At 37.9% G+C, this 17,205-nt stretch overlaps 1 protein-coding gene across 12 annotated transcripts in view; it reads right to left on the minus strand.

Annotated features, from left to right (window-relative positions):
* LOC106875416 (diacylglycerol kinase delta) overlaps positions 1-17,205 on the minus strand; it is a 173,604-nt gene that overhangs the window by 43,088 nt on the left and 113,311 nt on the right. For 11 of the 12 annotated variants that reach the window (XM_014923541.3, XM_089337787.1, XM_014923542.3 and 8 more), the window contains 9 exons: positions 12,843-12,975; positions 12,200-12,306; positions 9,784-9,909; positions 8,434-8,613; positions 5,452-5,534; positions 4,208-4,316; positions 2,891-3,030; positions 2,452-2,509; positions 565-659 (listed from right to left, as the gene is read on the minus strand). In XM_014923541.3, the coding sequence (XP_014779027.1) occupies positions 565-659; positions 2,452-2,509; positions 2,891-3,030; positions 4,208-4,316; positions 5,452-5,534; positions 8,434-8,613; positions 9,784-9,909; positions 12,200-12,306; positions 12,843-12,975 (1,031 nt within the window). Of the gene's footprint in view, positions 1-564; positions 660-2,451; positions 2,510-2,890; positions 3,031-4,207; positions 4,317-5,451; positions 5,535-8,433; positions 8,614-9,783; positions 9,910-12,199; positions 12,307-12,842; positions 12,976-13,440; positions 13,547-17,205 lie in introns of those variants that run through there. The other variant, XM_014923546.3, reaches the window with a different exon arrangement.

The following is a 17,205-nucleotide window of genomic DNA, read 5'->3' on the forward strand; positions in this document are numbered from 1 at the left end:
ATATATATATATATATATATATAAAACGAAGAACAAACAGAAGAAAAAAAACAACAACGCAAGGACGTGCTACATGCAAAGTATTAGCAGAAGACACTCAGGGAAGGAAAGAAAGGTAGTTTTTATGTTCCAAGCAAAGGTCTTCATTAGAAACAGGGGACAGAGGAAAGACCAAAAGAAAAGGAAGGTGGAGGAAAAAAAAAAAAATCGCCAATGATCCACATGTGGTTACATTTTGAAAGATATATATATATATATATATCTATATATATATATATATATACGCACACGATAAGCATATATTTTTCTCACTGCAGCACGACATTGGTCTTTGTTCTTTCATTCTTTTTGACTATCATCCTTCTATCAATATCATGTGTGAAATAGAAACCAATTGTGATTTTGTCAAGTGAGGTAAAGTGAGGAAGGCAGGAAATTTGAATTTGAGTCTGTTTGATGAATGCACAGCCACCACCACCATGTTAGCCTCACATTATGTTTACAATTAAAGTACAGAATTAATCACATTTTCAAAAGGAAAAAAAATGAAGAAATGCTACATACTTGGCAGATCTTATAACAACAGTATGGTCTGTGGAATGCAATATTTTAGACAAATGGTCAGCCACACTGTCTTCATAGATGCCAATACCTTCAAACTGAAGAAAAGGGACAAAAAAATAAAGTAATCAGTCAATCAATCAATCAATAAGACAGAAAGGAAGAAAGAATGAAAAAAGGAAGGAAAGAAAGAACAAAAGAATTAAAACGAAATGGAAAAAAAGAAAGCAAGCAATGAATGATAGGTAGAAAAAGAAAGATATGGAAGCAAAGAGAGGGAAAAAGAATTATAGTGTTATATGATATAGGATAAACTCTGCAGATATTTCACAATGATGGAGATTATGACTTGATTCTAGCCCTATACTATGGTTCTATCCCTAATTTTTATACTTTGAAATTACAAAGTGATAACATTTTGAAATATTCTTTGTAAACTGAAATTGGGGAGAGAGAGAAAAAAAATTGGAAGTAAAATCCAAATTCAAAATACACATATGCAAATTTGATTGTAGAAGTTGTACTCTAATTTCTCTCTTTTTGAATCCATCGTGACTAGTGGATGTACAGATTGTTTTCAAGTGTTAGAGTGTTATCTGTTGCATGAGTCAGCAGAACCAGTAACCAAAAATACTGACATCAATAACCTCGTTAGTCTCAAACTGTGTTGGAATGCATAACAAGAGAGATAAGAGTAGTGAGACTAACTGTTGCACTCTAATTTCATTCAGCCTCTAGCTTTATTCTACAAAATCTAGAAGTTTACAAATTGTCATGATGAAGTTGTAAAGAGAGGGACAATGGTACAGCTGTAGCAATTAAATCCACATTATTATATAATTAACATGCTTTGTAAGGTTTGGAGTTATTGATGTCTTAAACAACAAGCTAACTAGCGTAGATGAAATACTGAAGCCCTTTACTTGAAAACAAGTCAGGGCTGGTAGCAAGAGGAGCATCATGAATAAAAATCTTGCTTCAATTACTACCTATCTATGCCACCCTAGCAAGGAAAAATAGGCATTAAACGAAACATGTATGTGTGAGTGTGTATGTAAATATACCTTTTATTTGTGGGTTAACAAAGCTACCAATGGTTTCATGTAGAGAGAAATCCCTCAACAATTATCAAGCCTACCACATGGTAATGTTAGTGCTCATCTCCATTTTGGATGAAATTACATGAAGCTACATGAGACTGTACAGAATTTTGGGATAAATAAATAACGTTATTTGCATATCTATTTATCCCCAAATCCCATACAGTCCTGTGTAGCTTCATGTAATTTCATCCATGATGGAAACAAGTATCAACATTTCTATGTAGCAGGTTCGGTAATTGTTAAGAGATTTTTCTCTACATGAAACCACTGGTAGCCTTGTTAAGCCAAAAATAAAGACTATTTATCCACCAATGAAGTGTTGAGAACTCACCCTCACTGTTTGATATTAGCATATATGTATATACATATATATACATATATATATATATATGTTGTGATTTCAATTCCTAGACACTTCTCACATTGCTCTGTGATCACTCCAACACCTAATGCATGCCACACTGTGCACCTATTCAGGCAACATCGATTTGATGGAGGGACTGAGCTAAAGCGCAGCACAAACATTCGATCACTATAGACAAATTATTTGTGCAGGTCGTTCACCAAAAGCTGAACGCTCATACGCTGTATCCAACAGGAGAGTCCATCATATAAGTTTATACACATATACATATAGATCGTTTTTAATGTTGAACATTGTTTTGTAATCGTTTATTGTGGATAAATAATAATAAACAGGGAAATAAAAGAAAATAGTGTGAAAGAATGAATAAATAAATTGATGAATGAATGGAAAGAATGAAAGGAGCTAAGCTACTATAGCAACCTGTTGAGACAATTTTCTGGGTGTAGGCATGGTACCTTCATATGTCAGTATACTCCATCTGAGGGAGGAAGAATTTTTGTCAGTTTATATTCAATTTCAATTTCAATGCAAACAGAGAAATAAAAACAAAAATATACATTATCATTATTATTATTGTTGTTATTGTTAATATAGGGAAAACAAAGTGGAAGGGAAAAATCCTTATTCATAGTGGTAACATTGTTAATGAAGGTAGATGAGCCTCTTAGCGATTATGATAGAGGGTCTATGAAGGCAATAGGTCATTAAGGGTAGATAGGGTAGATGAAGGCATGATAGCTTTATGTACTTTTTTTTTTTGGTAGGTTTGCATTAGGATTGTTGATGAAATTATTACAAATAAAACCAGTAATTAAGATTTTTTTTCTAACAGTGAAGTTGATTCATGCTCAATACATACCGATCCAGCATCTTGATCTGAGAATGTTCCAACTTCTCCAACAAAGCATGTAGCTGAGTATCATCATCAAAGGCTGAACCCCACCCTAATACTCTTGCTAAATCATTTCCAGTACCAAATGGCAACACTCCAATTTGACACTGAAACACGGGAGATGAGTTTGGGGAAGGAGGGAGAAAAAAAAAAGAAAAGTAAAAAGAAAGAAATTTGAAAAACAAATTACAAAAATAACAAATAAAAACAGTTAAAAATAAACAAATATATAAATGAAAAACAAAGGAAGAAAACAGTCAGTTTTAACATTTGGTGCAGCTCAGACAAATCTGTTTGGCTTCACCCCAAACTTTCTTTTGCTGTTTCTCTCTCCCTCACACACACACACACACACACACACACACATTCACTCACCAATATCAACCCTTTGAAACAAGTCTATTGTCCTTGGGTTCAAGCCAGCTTTAAATAAACAATAATTCAGATTAAACAGTAACCTCACAAGATGTACCCACTTCTACCAATTCCAGACCCAACAGTTTAGGAGGATCTGAGAGTTTATGAAAGGGCTGCAAGACACCCCTTCCCCCCACCCATCTACACACACTACACTACATCTCATTCCATTCACCGCCATGTAAAAACACATGTATAATAGATGCTTCTTAAATGTCTTTGTCCATAGCTGTTCCCATAACTCCAAAAGTTAATGGTGCAGAGTTCTGGGACACTGAGAGACTGGCCAACATGTTTTAATTAATAATGGTTTTAAATTTTGGTACAAGGCCAGCAATTTCGAGGGAGGGTAATAACCAATTACATCAATCCCAGTACTCAACTAGTACTTATTTTATCGACCCTGAGAGGATGAAAGGCAAAGTCAACCTTGGCGGAATTTGAACTCAGGACATAGCAACAAACAAAATGCTGTTAAACATTCTAAATAACTTGAGATACTCATTCTGCTTTGGTTTTGTTACCTTTTTTCTTCTCATATATATATATGTGTGTGTGTGTGTCTTTGTGTCTGTGCTTGTCCCTCACCATCGCTTGACAACCGTTGTTGGTGTGTTTATATCCCCCATAACTTAGTGGTTCAGCAAAAGTGACCGATAGAATAAGTACTAGGCTTACAAAGAATAAGTCCTGGGCTCAATTTCATTGACTAAAAAAAACCCTTTAAGGCGGTGCTCCAGCATGGCCACAGTCAAATGACTGAAACAAGTAAAAGAATAAAAGAATATGATGAGGGTCCCCCGTGTCTCAAAGTCTCCAACTTCCACACATAAACACACACACATATATATACAGAAATAAACATACCTGCTTGTGTATGTCTAACTTATCTATTTCTGTTAACACCCAACCAATGCTTCCATCTCCTCCACACACTAAAATTCGAAACTGGTTAAATTTCTGAAACAACCTTAAACTGCAAAGAAAAGAAGAAAAATAAAGAACAACTGAAATAATTTTTAAAAGACAATATAATTTTCTGAAAAAAAATATTACCAAACAATGAAAATATTACAAAACAAAATTCAGACTTGAAATTCAAACTCACTCTATTTTTTTTTTTCAACTAGTAACATGAAAACATATTGGTGAATATGTAAAATGTTTAACTTAATAATGCTAGTGAGAGTAATATAAAATGTAAACATTAATTTCACTGGCAGAATAATGTGGGAAGACAAAAGGAAAGAAAATCTGTTGAAAAACAAAACCAATAACATTTATGGGGTGTAAATACAATGAACAATTGCCTCTATGGCTTTGTACTGGAGATGATCTCCAAGTTGATGTGCCTGGCTAAACAAAGATTGGTGGAAAACAGTGTGAATGGCTTCTAGTTATATGTGGTGAAGCTATTGCTTCTATTCAAACCTTAACAAGTGATGAGGGTAATTTATTTACCAGGCGAATTCAATACAGCCATAGTGTATATTATAAACTGGAGCTGAAAGAAGGAAAAATTTACATTTTGTTTATGGAAGGGACCATGTATCAATTGTAACTAGATACTAGACAAAAATTTTCTGATATATTCACAGGATTGAGGTAAAAGAAAATGTAATGGTTTTCAAATTAGCATTGCTTCCCATCTCTTCAGAAGTTAAGTAACCATGATCAAAGGTAGGTATGACTTTTGATAGTCATATCGAGAGCTTCTCACTGTCAGAAATATTTCTAAATTGTTTGAGCTTTTATCTACCACTATTATTGTGGATTCTCCTTCTCAGAGCTGAAACAAAACATCAAGAGATAAATCACTGCTTCAAATTCTGGCACAAAGCAAGCAATTTGGTGGGGAGGAGTAGTCCAGTTACATCAACCCCAGTACTTGACTGGTACTTTATTTATCAACCCCGAAAGGATGAAAGGCAATATCTTCACCAGTGGAATTTGCACTCAGAAAGTAATGAGTTGGAAGTCATGCCACGAAGCATTTTTTGCAATGCACTAACAATTCTTCCAGCTCACCAAGAAACCAACATGAAAAGGTTCTACCATAAGACAATTCAATAATATAAGCAGATGTTGTGATGATAGATGAAATAACTTACCCTGGGTATGGACCTCCATTCATAAGATCAAAGACCTGTGCAGGATTTAACAACTGCTTAAATCGCCGTAAAAACTTAACACCCTAAAATTTGAAAAAGAAATTACATTTCAGGACTTCCATTGAGATATAGATAACATATGTAACAAATGTGTCTCACACACTGAGGCACACACATACATATATGTGTGCGTGTATGTATGTATATGTATATATATATATATGCTGAAACCCCCTCCGGTCATGACTGACCATGGGATTGCACCTAGAAAGTTACCCTCCCAGGTACAAGTCCAGGCAAGGTCGTTTATGGAAGACCAGCAGTCGCCCATGCATACCGGCCTCCCCTCTCCCTGCCACCAGTGTTATTCCATGGGATAGGCAAAGCTTGATACAGTTTGGCACCAGTGACGTCACAACTCATTTCTACAGCTGAGTGAACTGGAGCAACTTGAAAGAAAGTGTCTTGCTCAAGAACACAACACGCAGCCTGGTCCGGGATTCGGACTCACAACCTCATGATCGTAAGTTCAACACTGTAACTACTGATCCATGCGCCTTCACATATATATATATATATATACAAAGGTCTGATCAACAAGTATCCAGACTGTTGCCATAGTAATGAAGCTAAAGCATGCAGAGTGAAGCTGCTTGGCAAAGACTGACCATGAACTCTGCTATGAATGCGCACTAAGTGTTAACGTTCTAGCTCACTTCCGCTGTTTACAGCAGTGCTTGGAAGGAAGGTGTGTAGTGTATGAGAATTGCATTGACCATGACAGAGAAAGCTGTCACGGTGATACCTGCTCCAAGGCCTACGCAAAGTTGCAGAAAGTGTATGGTTCAGGCATTTCCAAGATGACCAAAAAAACGTTGATATTGATGAACATTCTGGGAGACCCGCAACCAGCAGAACTGAGAAAAACATGACAGATGTGCATGCAGCTGTGAGGGGAAACCGTCGAATCACCATCTGCAAGTTATCAGAGAATGTGCAGATTAGTTACAGTTCAGTTCCGTCCATTGTCACTGAAGATTTGGGTATGAGACGCATGTTGCCAAGTTTGTGCCAAAACTGCTTTTGGCTGATCAAAAAGACATTCAAGTTTCAGTCACACAAGATCTCCTTGATTGAGTCAAGAATGATAAAAACTTTTTGAAAACTTTGCATAGGCCTCTGAGCAAGTATCACCAAGCTTTTGACAAAATCTGATGCAGATTCTCTGCTCAATTTTTTCTGTCATGGTCAATGTGACAATCACATGCTACAGACCTTCCTTCCAAGCACTGCTGTAAACAGCGGAAGTGAGCTAGAACATTAAAACTTAGTGCACATGCTCAGCAGAGTTCAAGGTCAAGCTGTGCCAAGTGGCTTTACTCTGCATACTTTAGCTTCGTTACTATGGCAACAGTCCGGATATTTATTCATCAGACCATGTATATATGAGACAGGTATCTCTGTTTCTGTTTACCAAATCCACTCACAAAGCTTTGGTTGGCTTGGGGCTATAGTAGAAAACACTTGCATGAGATGTTGTGCAGTGGAGACTCAACACAAGATCACATGGTCAGGAAGCAAGTTTCTTAACCACACAGCCATGCCTGCACCTAATTACATAATTAAATATAGTAACAAAGAAATATGCTAATTCATTGATTTGAATTTTAATTAATTAATTCAGGTTACAAATCTCTGATCAATAGGACAATATGGAGAAAACACAAAAACAAGGTTTACAAATAATTTTCCAATACAATTTGCTGTACCCACCAGCAACAAGTTACATGGCCTAGTGGTTATAGTGTTTGGCATACAATCATAGGGTTGTGGGTTCAATTCCTGGCCCAGGCAACAGACTAAGTCCTTGCTTCAGTTTAGTCAACTCAATCAACTCAAATGAGTCCAAATCAAGTGATGGTACAACCCTTTTCCCGTTTTTATTTCTAGCCATCACATCCTGGACATTCTGTAGCAAAAGCATGGTGCATACAACCAAATTACAGAAATGACTTGTGAATGATGGTACGGAGGCGGAGGTATCGTTTTCGGTTGTGTTTGTTTGTTGGTTTATCCATGGACAAGATATCTCAAGAACTGCTGGATGGATTCTGATGAAACTTTCAGGGATGTTTGGCCTCGTGACTAGCATGAACTGATTAGATTTTTAGATCAATCCGGTACCAGACAAAGATTCTGGATTATTTTTCCAGTTTTTTACTTAATTTTTGAGAGCAGTTGGATTCAGTTTTAATATTCTCATTTGTGAGAGCAGTCGAGTTTATTCCAGATATTCGCATTTAAAAAATCCTCTCTGGCTAATTGTTGAGAGGACGTTGGTGTTGCCTTGGCAGAGGTTTGCACTGAGTGCTCTTGTTATTATGGCAACAAGCTGGGAGAATTGTTAGCATGCCAGACAAAATGCTTAGTGGTATTTCACCTATCGCTACATTCGGAGTTTAAATTCTGCCAAGGTCAACTTTACCTTTCATCCTTTCATCATCATCATCGTTTAACGTCCGCTTTCCATGCTAGCATGGGTTGGACGATTTGACTGAGGACTGGTGAAACCGGATGGCAACACCAGGCTCCAGTCTGATTTGGCAGAGTTTCTACAGCTGGATGCCCTTCCTAACGCCAACCACTCAGAGAGTGTAGTGGGTGCTTTTACGTGTCACCCGCACGAAAACGGCCACGCTCGAAATGGTGTCTTTTATGTGCCACCCGCACAAGCCAGTCCAGGGGCACTGGCAACGATCTCGCTCGAAAATCCTACAGGAGCCAGTCAGGCGGTACTTCAGAGTCAATAAAATAAGTACCAGTTGAACACTGGGGTCGATGTAATCAACTCATCCCCCATTATTATTATTATTATTATTATTATTATTATTATTATTATTATTATTATTATCTATTTATTTATTTATTTATGCATTTATTTAATCTTTCTCCAGAGAAAAAAAAAAAATTAATTAAACTCACCTGGTTGTCTCCACTTTTGGAATTAACAAATACTAACAAAGGACTGGTGCCTGCAGGCCTAGTTGCCTCCCAGAACCCATCAGAGTCCATACTGTTGATGGCAATTGGTGGTAGAATAGATACTCGACACTGGCCAAAAGGACACTTTGCTGGCATCTTTTCTCGACAACCGATGTGAACCTGAAGGATAATTAAAACAATTAACAACTGTAGAACAAAAAGTAAGGTAAATGATCAAGCAAGAGAGATAGAGATGTTGAAAACAGAAGAATGATTCTTTTAGATATTTTTTTTACTGGTTTCAGTCATTAAATCCACGCTGGGGCATTACCCTCTAGAGTAGTGTCAATGATATCAGCTCAAATACTTATGTTTATCAAACAATAATTATATTACCAAACCTAGCTTCAGCGAGATTTGATCTCAAAACATAAAGAGACTTAAGTGCAACAAATCATGTTGTCCAGTGTTCTACTGATTCTCCTATCTGCCACAATTCTACTACTACTAATAATAATTTCTTTCTTTGCCACAAGGGTCACACAGGTACAAAACATTTCAAGGCTACCTTCAGCAATTTAGCTTATTACATCAACCTCCCCAAAACTTATTTTACTGATCTGAAAAGGATGAGTAGTAAAGCGGATGTAGGGAGGAATTGAAATTAGAATTATAAAGGAGAATAACCAAGGAGCAGGAAATGCAGTTAAGAAGTTCATTTTGCAACAAAGTGGCTTTAAGTTCAGTCCCACTGCACTGCACCTATAGTCCTGAGCTGACTAATGCCTAGTGGTGAAATTTATAGGCTGAAACTGCAGGAAGCCTGTCACACATGTACATGCATGTGTGTGTGTGTGGGGGGGGGGGGGAGAATAAACACTGATATCCCACATTGTCAATGCTTGGACAGACGAGTGGTTTATGTTGACATTATGACCAGTTGCTCAGCACTTTCAAAAACCTCTAGTGAAAAAAACAACAACTTAAAAACAGGTAAGGTTACCAACAAGAAGAGCATCCAACCCTAAAATCTTGCACCACAAATAACTCCCAGGTGCAGGCATTGTTGTGGTTAGGAAGCTTGCTTTTCAATCACATGGTTTTGGGTTCAGTCCCACTGTGTGGCACCTTGGACAAGTGTCTTCTGCTATAACCTCTGATTGAATTTAGTAGGTGGAAGTCCCCATCATGTGTATACAAGTGTGTGAAAGTTCTTGTATCTCCTATAACAAGTAGGAGAGGGAAATCCATGCCAGCATGTAAAAACAGACATTAAATAAATTTTATCTAATGTTACTCTACTGGTTTCTGCCATCAGTCTACCAAAGACTAAACGAATGTTCTGCTTACCATTGCTCGACACCAGATGCACCGCCAATCTTGTAGACGTAAAACGCTGCCACAGGTTTTTTCACAGACATTACACTTGGCACTGACAGGCAGGTTCCCTTCCAGCCATTGATGTGGCATGTGTATCTGCAGAACAGACATGAGAACTTTAAAAAAAAAAACAATAAATTCATCTCAAAAATAAAAACTTTTGCAATACCACAAAATATACAAAAATAGATGAGGGAACAGGGAATGCTTTACATAGTCACTTGACCTTCTAGAAATGTGTATCTGCAGAACAGAAATGAGAACTTTCAAAATAAACTACAAATACATCTCATAAATTAAAACTTTGCAATGCCACAAATTAAACAAAATTAGATGAGGAACAGGAGATGCTTTACATCAGTGGTTCTCAACTGGGGTCCATACGGTCCTTGGGGGAGGGGAGAGTCATCCTCATCACCGTTGTCATTTGACGTCCACCTTCTATGCTGGCATGGGTTGGACAGTTTGACAGGAGCTGGCCAGGCAGGAGCCTGCACCAGACTTCTGAGTCTGTTTTGGCAGGGTTTTTATGGCTGGGTGCCCTTCCTAACCCCCAACCACCCAGCAAAGAATGTGGTTAAGATTTATGTGCAATAAATTGCTTATACTTCGAAAATACATTTTCTTATTATACAATTCCTAAAAATATTTAATTATAAGAATACAGTAGGATGTTCTTTTATATATACCAAATGGCTATGAAGATCCAGTAGAGTAAACTAGGAACCGAAGGTCTCCATAGGCAAAAAATGGTTGAGAACCACTGCTTTACATGGTCATTTGACCTGCTAGAAATAGCAGCTAAAAGTATCTCAAATCACACCCTGCCATCTTAAAAAAAAAACAAAATGGTTAATGAAGTCCTATATACGCCAGGTTTGAATAAATGACATGATAGTCGTAGAAGGAACACCTTTAATCACAGGTCTGCTAGATCAGGGCTGGTCTAAAGATAAGCAACACAGAATGGCAAAGATGATGTAGTCTTAAGTACACCGTGTCTAAGTAAAAGATTGGAACACCTTTGAGTATAGGTCTGCTCAATCATGATTGGCCTGGGATTAAACAACAACAACAGCCTGAGAAAAAGTCTGCTTTTTATCTTAACCAATTTATTCATGATTCTGAGGAACACCTACAACAGTGTTGTCGTTCTTCAAGCTGTTGTTGGGTCGCCCCTTTAAGGCCAACTGGAACAATTCTATGGTATACAGGTGAACAGTATTGTAATACAGTAACCAACATTTCTATTACTTTTATTCGGTGAGAGAGAGAGAGAGAGAGAGAGAGAGAGAGAGAGAGAGAGAGAAAGAGAGAGAGAGAAAGAGAGAAAGAGAGAGAGAGAAAGAGAGAGAGAGAAAGAGAGAGAGAGAAAGAGAGAGAGAGAAAGAGAGAGAGAGAAAGAGAGAGAGAGAAAGAGAGAGAGAGAGAGAGAGAGAGAAAGAGAGAGAGAGAGAGAGAAAGAGAGAGAGAGAGAGAGAGAGAGAGAGAGAGAGAGAGCATGTATGACAGTAAGGCAGGCAGACATATAAACAGAAGTGTGTGAGAGAGAGAGAGAGAGAGAGAGTGAAGGTATAAGATAAAGAGAGACATTGTGTGAATGGATAAGAGAGAGTGAGTATTTGAGTGAGACAGAAAGAGAGTGTGTATGAATATAAGAGAGACAATGTATGAATGAGAGAGAATATAAGTGTGAGAGAGAATGTGTGTATGAGAGAGAAAGTATAAGAGTGAGACAGAGTAAGTCTGTGTGTGTGTGTGTGTGTGAGAGAGAGAGAGAGAGGGAGGGAGGGAGAGAGAGAGAAAGGGAGGGAGAGAGAGAGAAAGGGAGGGAGAGAATCAGACAGAAAGAAAGACAGCATGTGAAAGAGTGAGCATAAGTGGAAGATAGAAATGTAGAGTATATAAATGGTTTGTAAGAGAGAAAGATATATAACGTGAAAGTTTGAGATAAAGAGTTAGTGCATGTGACAGAGTGGTGCATGGCCTAGTGGTTAGGATGTTGCACTCATGATCGCAAGATCATGGTGTCAATTCACAAACTGGGCAGCACATTGCACTCTTGAGCTAAACACGTCATTTCATGTTGCTCCAGTACACTCAGCTATAAATGAGTTCCAACAATAGCTGGAAGGTCAACACTAAGATAGACCAAGGTTTTTTTCAAGGGAAACTGCTGTAGTAGTCTCAACCACTTATACACTATGAAAACCAGTTTAACTTCCAGCTCTATGAGTCCAATAGCTTATAGCAGACCTATGGATAAATGTACATGTGCATACATATGAATTACATTTAGTTTTCTAAGCTCCAATTTAAGTTGGATTTTTTTTTTTGTTGTAATTTTTTTTTTTTAAATGTCCTTTTTTTTCTTTCTGACACTTACCCCATCTTCATCTTCAATGATTTCCTTGCCCACAGATGCTAAACTCGTCCATTTACAATTAGAAGAGGCCTTCACAGCACATTTCTTATGCGCCTTGAATTTACACACTGACAAAATAACAACAGATGCAACACAGTAAATTGAAATAGATTTCAAAACAATCAAACACAGCTAATTACAACATGGAAGAGCTATTTCAGTCATTTAAAAATACACAAGAATTCTACTCTGTCAAATGTAATGCTTATTTACTCACATTGTTTTTGGATTAATCATGCATAATCTCACAGCTTCAAGATTTTTATGATGATTGCTTCATATGCACACATACATATGCATAGACACATACATGTGCATGCCTCTGTGCACACATACATGCATATATATAGAGATTCAGCACTCACACACAAATTGAATCTAGTTAGTTAATAATGCAAGATGGAAAAATTTGTCCAAGGATAAGAAATATCTATGAGTCAAGATTTGAAACAAAAGAAAAGAAAAAAACACACACACACACACCCCACACCCCAAAAAAAGAATTACAGTCACATTTTTATAAAAACGTATGTCAGTCAACATTTGATTAAAATTGAAAGGAAAAGAAGCAGTCGATGAACATTGAAGAAAGGGTAAGACATACCTTCACAGGACAAACCATGAGATGTAACGCCTGACAAAGCATCATGGCATACGTTGCAATAGGTTGGTCGTGCATGAGAGCATGCATACCAGTTGTGCTGCCCAGACATCCTCTCTCGATGGTCAGTATTAGCCTGAAATAACCAAAAAGTTTTGGCTATTTTTAGAATGTATGAATATTGCAATACTAAAAGAAAAAGAAACAATAGTAAAAAAAACCCTTCACATTATCTCAGTAAAGTAACTTTGCACTGTTATAGGTTCCTCACTTTATGCATATATGTGTGAGAGTGAGAGAGCGTGTGTGTGTGTGTGAGAGAGAGAGAGAGAGAGAATCAGCTAGATAGAAAGACTGTCTGTGTGTCTGTGTGTACACAGATACAAACACAAATGTATGTATTGTATGTGAGTGCATGTACATTTATGTGTGTGTGTGTGTGTGTGTGTGTGTGTGTGTGTGTATGTAAGTGTATGTATATCTTTATGTATATATATACTATGTATATCAATAAATGTACTTGTGCATATGGGTGTGAGTGCATACATGCAGTATGTGTGTGTGTGTGTGAAGAAGATGAGTGTAGAAAGTTAGCTCGGACCATGTGGGCCTGTTAGTAGCTGCAATAAATTCCCATCAAAGCAAGTCGTAACAAAATGCTTGGTTGTGGCACCAACTTATAGATTTACAATAAGAGAGGCAGGATTGATGCTTTATCTTCTGCTTTGAAAGAAGGAAGCTGGAGAAGAGATAGAGGAGGAAGAGGAGGGGAGTTTCTTTTGTTTGTTCTTATCACCAGGAAAATAGTGTATTTTGTATTGTGTACAAGGAGGAGAAAAAAGATGGTGTATGTGTGTGTGTGTGTGTGTGTGTTTTGCTCTCACTCTTTTCTCCTATTATAAATCAACAAAACATGTGTTTGTGAGTCTACAAATACACACAGAACAATGTGGGTAACTATATAGGAGTTGGGGTGTTACAATGTGAATGTGTATATATAGATATGTACATATGCATTTATATGTATATACATATCTCATCCTCATAATGTTATGGCTACTTAATATGCTGGCATGAGGTGGGTAGGCTGACACAGTCTGAACCAAAGCTTATTCGGAGTGATTGCCCTCATGAGCATGGTCAGAGACCACATCTTGCTCATGTTTTACTTCAGCACAGTTCCTATTGTTGGATGCCCATCAAAGCACCCACCACGTTACAGAGTGTATTGAGTGCATTTTATTTTAGCAGCTTCAGTAGAGAAGTTGTTATGTTCGCAAAATGACTAAATGTTCTCTTGACACTATATCTTTGATCATTTACCAACCACTATATGGAATGTATCGGGTGTGTTTTATTGTAGTACTAGCACAACGAAGGTTACTTTGTACCCAGCAAGACAAAAAGAGGGTCCTTAATTCTCTATGTTACCTCTGTTCATTCAGTGCAGCATTAGTGGATAGGAGACAGAAAGGGCAACTGCAGATGATGCAGGGTGAGAGGCATAGAAAAGAAAAACTATAAGGAGGAAGTAGAGTGATTGAAGTATTAGCGTGGAAAAAGAAAACGAAGGAGAAATGAGACAGAAATGGCATGGAGTAATGGGAGAGAGATACTAATGGTAGTTACATGTTTTCAGGGTAGAAAGATAGAAAGCAAATGATGGATACTTGAGATGATAATGATTAGAGTGATGAAGGTTAATAAAAGAGTGAGCCAAGGCAGAAGGGGATTACAGTGGGTAGCACAAGAGTAAATGGAAAAGTACCTTGGCTATCAATAGATTTGATACAAACCCTTGTTATACAGGCATTGTGATGAGAGAGGTATGCTAACAGAAGCTATAAGTACACTGGTATAAAGGGAGAAGGTAGGTGGTAGGAACTGGTAGAAATGGTTTTGTGCTAAGAGAATATGATGAATGATGCTGATAAAAGGAGATGGGTGGTGAAGGGAGGAGAGAGTGTCGGGTAGGCAAGAAGGTGATATGGAAATTTAGCAGGGGGCAAAATACATGTGTGTGTGTGTGTGTAACACCATCATCAAGGCATTTGAGAGAACCTATTCCCCAGGTGCTCTTAGAGTACTTGCTGCATATGAAGTCTACTGTCTCTGTTGGCCTACCTGTGATTCCACTACACTTCTGTGTCCACTGTTTGTACCGAAATATATCATCACCATCATTATTATCATCATCATCATTTAACATGTTTTCCATGCTGGTGTAGGTTGGATGGTTTTGACAAGAGCTAGCAAGCCAGAGAGCTGCTCCAGGCTCCAATAATCTGTTTTGGTAAGATTTCTATGGCTGAATGCCCTTCCTAATGTCAACCACTTTACAGAGTTCAGTGAGTGCTTTTATGCAGCACCAGCACAAGCGTTTTTATGTGACATTGGACACAAGCTCTTTTATGTGGTACCAGCAAAGGTGCTTTTACGTGGTACCAGCACCCACGAGTCTTCAAGAGAAGGACATCTCAGCTGAAAGAGGGACATTGAGAACATACCTGTATATATATGGACAGCCATAGTTTTACTTAGCTTGACATGTCTTCTCAAGCACAATAAACTGCCAGAAGTCTCAGTCCTTTGTCACCTCCTCTGTGAAACCTAATGTCTGAAGATCCTTTCTCACTACTTCACCCCACATCTTCCTGGGTCTACCTTTTCCACAATTAGAGGTTGGCATTGCTTTATACAGCTCTCCACATCCATATGCATCACATGACCATACCAGCACAGTCTTCTCTCTTGCACGCTACGTCTGATGCCTCATATACCCAATTTCTCTCTTAAATCATTTACACTTTGCCATACATGCACACAGACATTACTAAACCAGTGCCTTTGCATGTCCTCCGTAGTCACAGCCCATGTTTCGCTGCCATAATGATGTGTGTGTGTGTGTGTGTGTGTGTGTGAACATATCCATGTGCATGTGTCCCTCTCCTCCACTTTCTCTAACTCTCCTCACATCCTTATCAAATGGAACTATCCAGAACACTTCAGCTCTACCACCATATCCCATCAACTCAAATAACTCTAATTTCTTTCACATGAAACTATTGTCTTTGAGAGTATTCTTCTTGTCATTCTTTTTTTGTTCTATTTTCGTGTTCTTTTTTTCCTATTATATTCTTTGCTTGTGAGGAATATGGTTACAAAGATTCTTACCAATGTATGTGCGCACACATGTCTGCTACAAGTGGAAGGGTTAGGGTTAGGGTTTATAGTATAGCATGTGTAGTGTATGTATGTTAATATGCTTTGTGAGTATGTTAGTGTATGTAAGTAGATGTTGTAAGAATATATGTCGTCCGTGTAGTGTGTATATGTTACGTTGTTTAGAGGAGTGTTTATATAGTATATGCAGTAAGTGTTGTATATGTATATGCATTGTGTGCTCATGTATGTGTGTGTTATACATGCACATATGTCTAAGCACAAATTTATGTTGGTAAGTGCATTCACACAAAATATGTGAGTGAGCAAACATGATCATGGATGGATGGGTGGATTGGTCGATCAATAGATGGATGAAAATCCTACAGTGTACACATTTCAACAAGCTGTAAAAGGTAACTAATACAGTTGGGGTCAGAAAGAGGACCTGGCTGAAAAAAAAAACAGTCTCAAAAAATTCTTGTTTAATCCATGCCAGTATGGAAAGCAGAAGTAAAACATTGATGATGATGATGGTGGCAGCAGCGGTGGTGGTGATGGTGTGTCTGTGTGTGCACCTCAATATGCAAAGACACATCCCTCTTTGAAGAGTGAGAGAGAGGGGGGAGTATGTGTGTGTGTGTGTGTGTGCATGCGCAAACGCACGTGTGCATACGACATATATGACAATGTGCCTGTGAACATCTGGATAGTCACATGCATATATATATATATATATATATATATATATATATATATATACACACACACGAGGTAAGCATGAAGGTATGCAGGTAATACTTCTTGAAATATTAGTGCATGTGTGTAAATTTCATACATGATTATGAGTTAGTTGAGTTGAAGTCTTTTCTGCAGGTAAGTGCCTGTATGTATATGAATGTCTATCTATATGAAAGTCTGTGAATAAGAGAATGAATTCTTATTACACTGTTATGCAAACACTAAGCACATGCTACACAGTCATATACACACACTTAGCCATTGTGTACTCACATAGACACACAGAGACTACAGGCACAGCCACTGTGTGAACACACCACCACTATATATACACACTGACACTGTATTCACACACACACACATTGCCCTTACACTGACACTGTACATACACAAACACAGGGCCAGTGGATACACATCACCTGGATTGGCCACAGCATTCAGTCCATTCCCCTCTGTTCTTGCC

This window comes from Octopus bimaculoides, chromosome 19, assembly GCF_046866305.1.
Source record: "Octopus bimaculoides isolate indiv1 chromosome 19, ASM4686630v1, whole genome shotgun sequence".
NCBI lineage: Eukaryota > Metazoa > Mollusca > Cephalopoda > Octopoda > Octopodidae > Octopus > Octopus bimaculoides.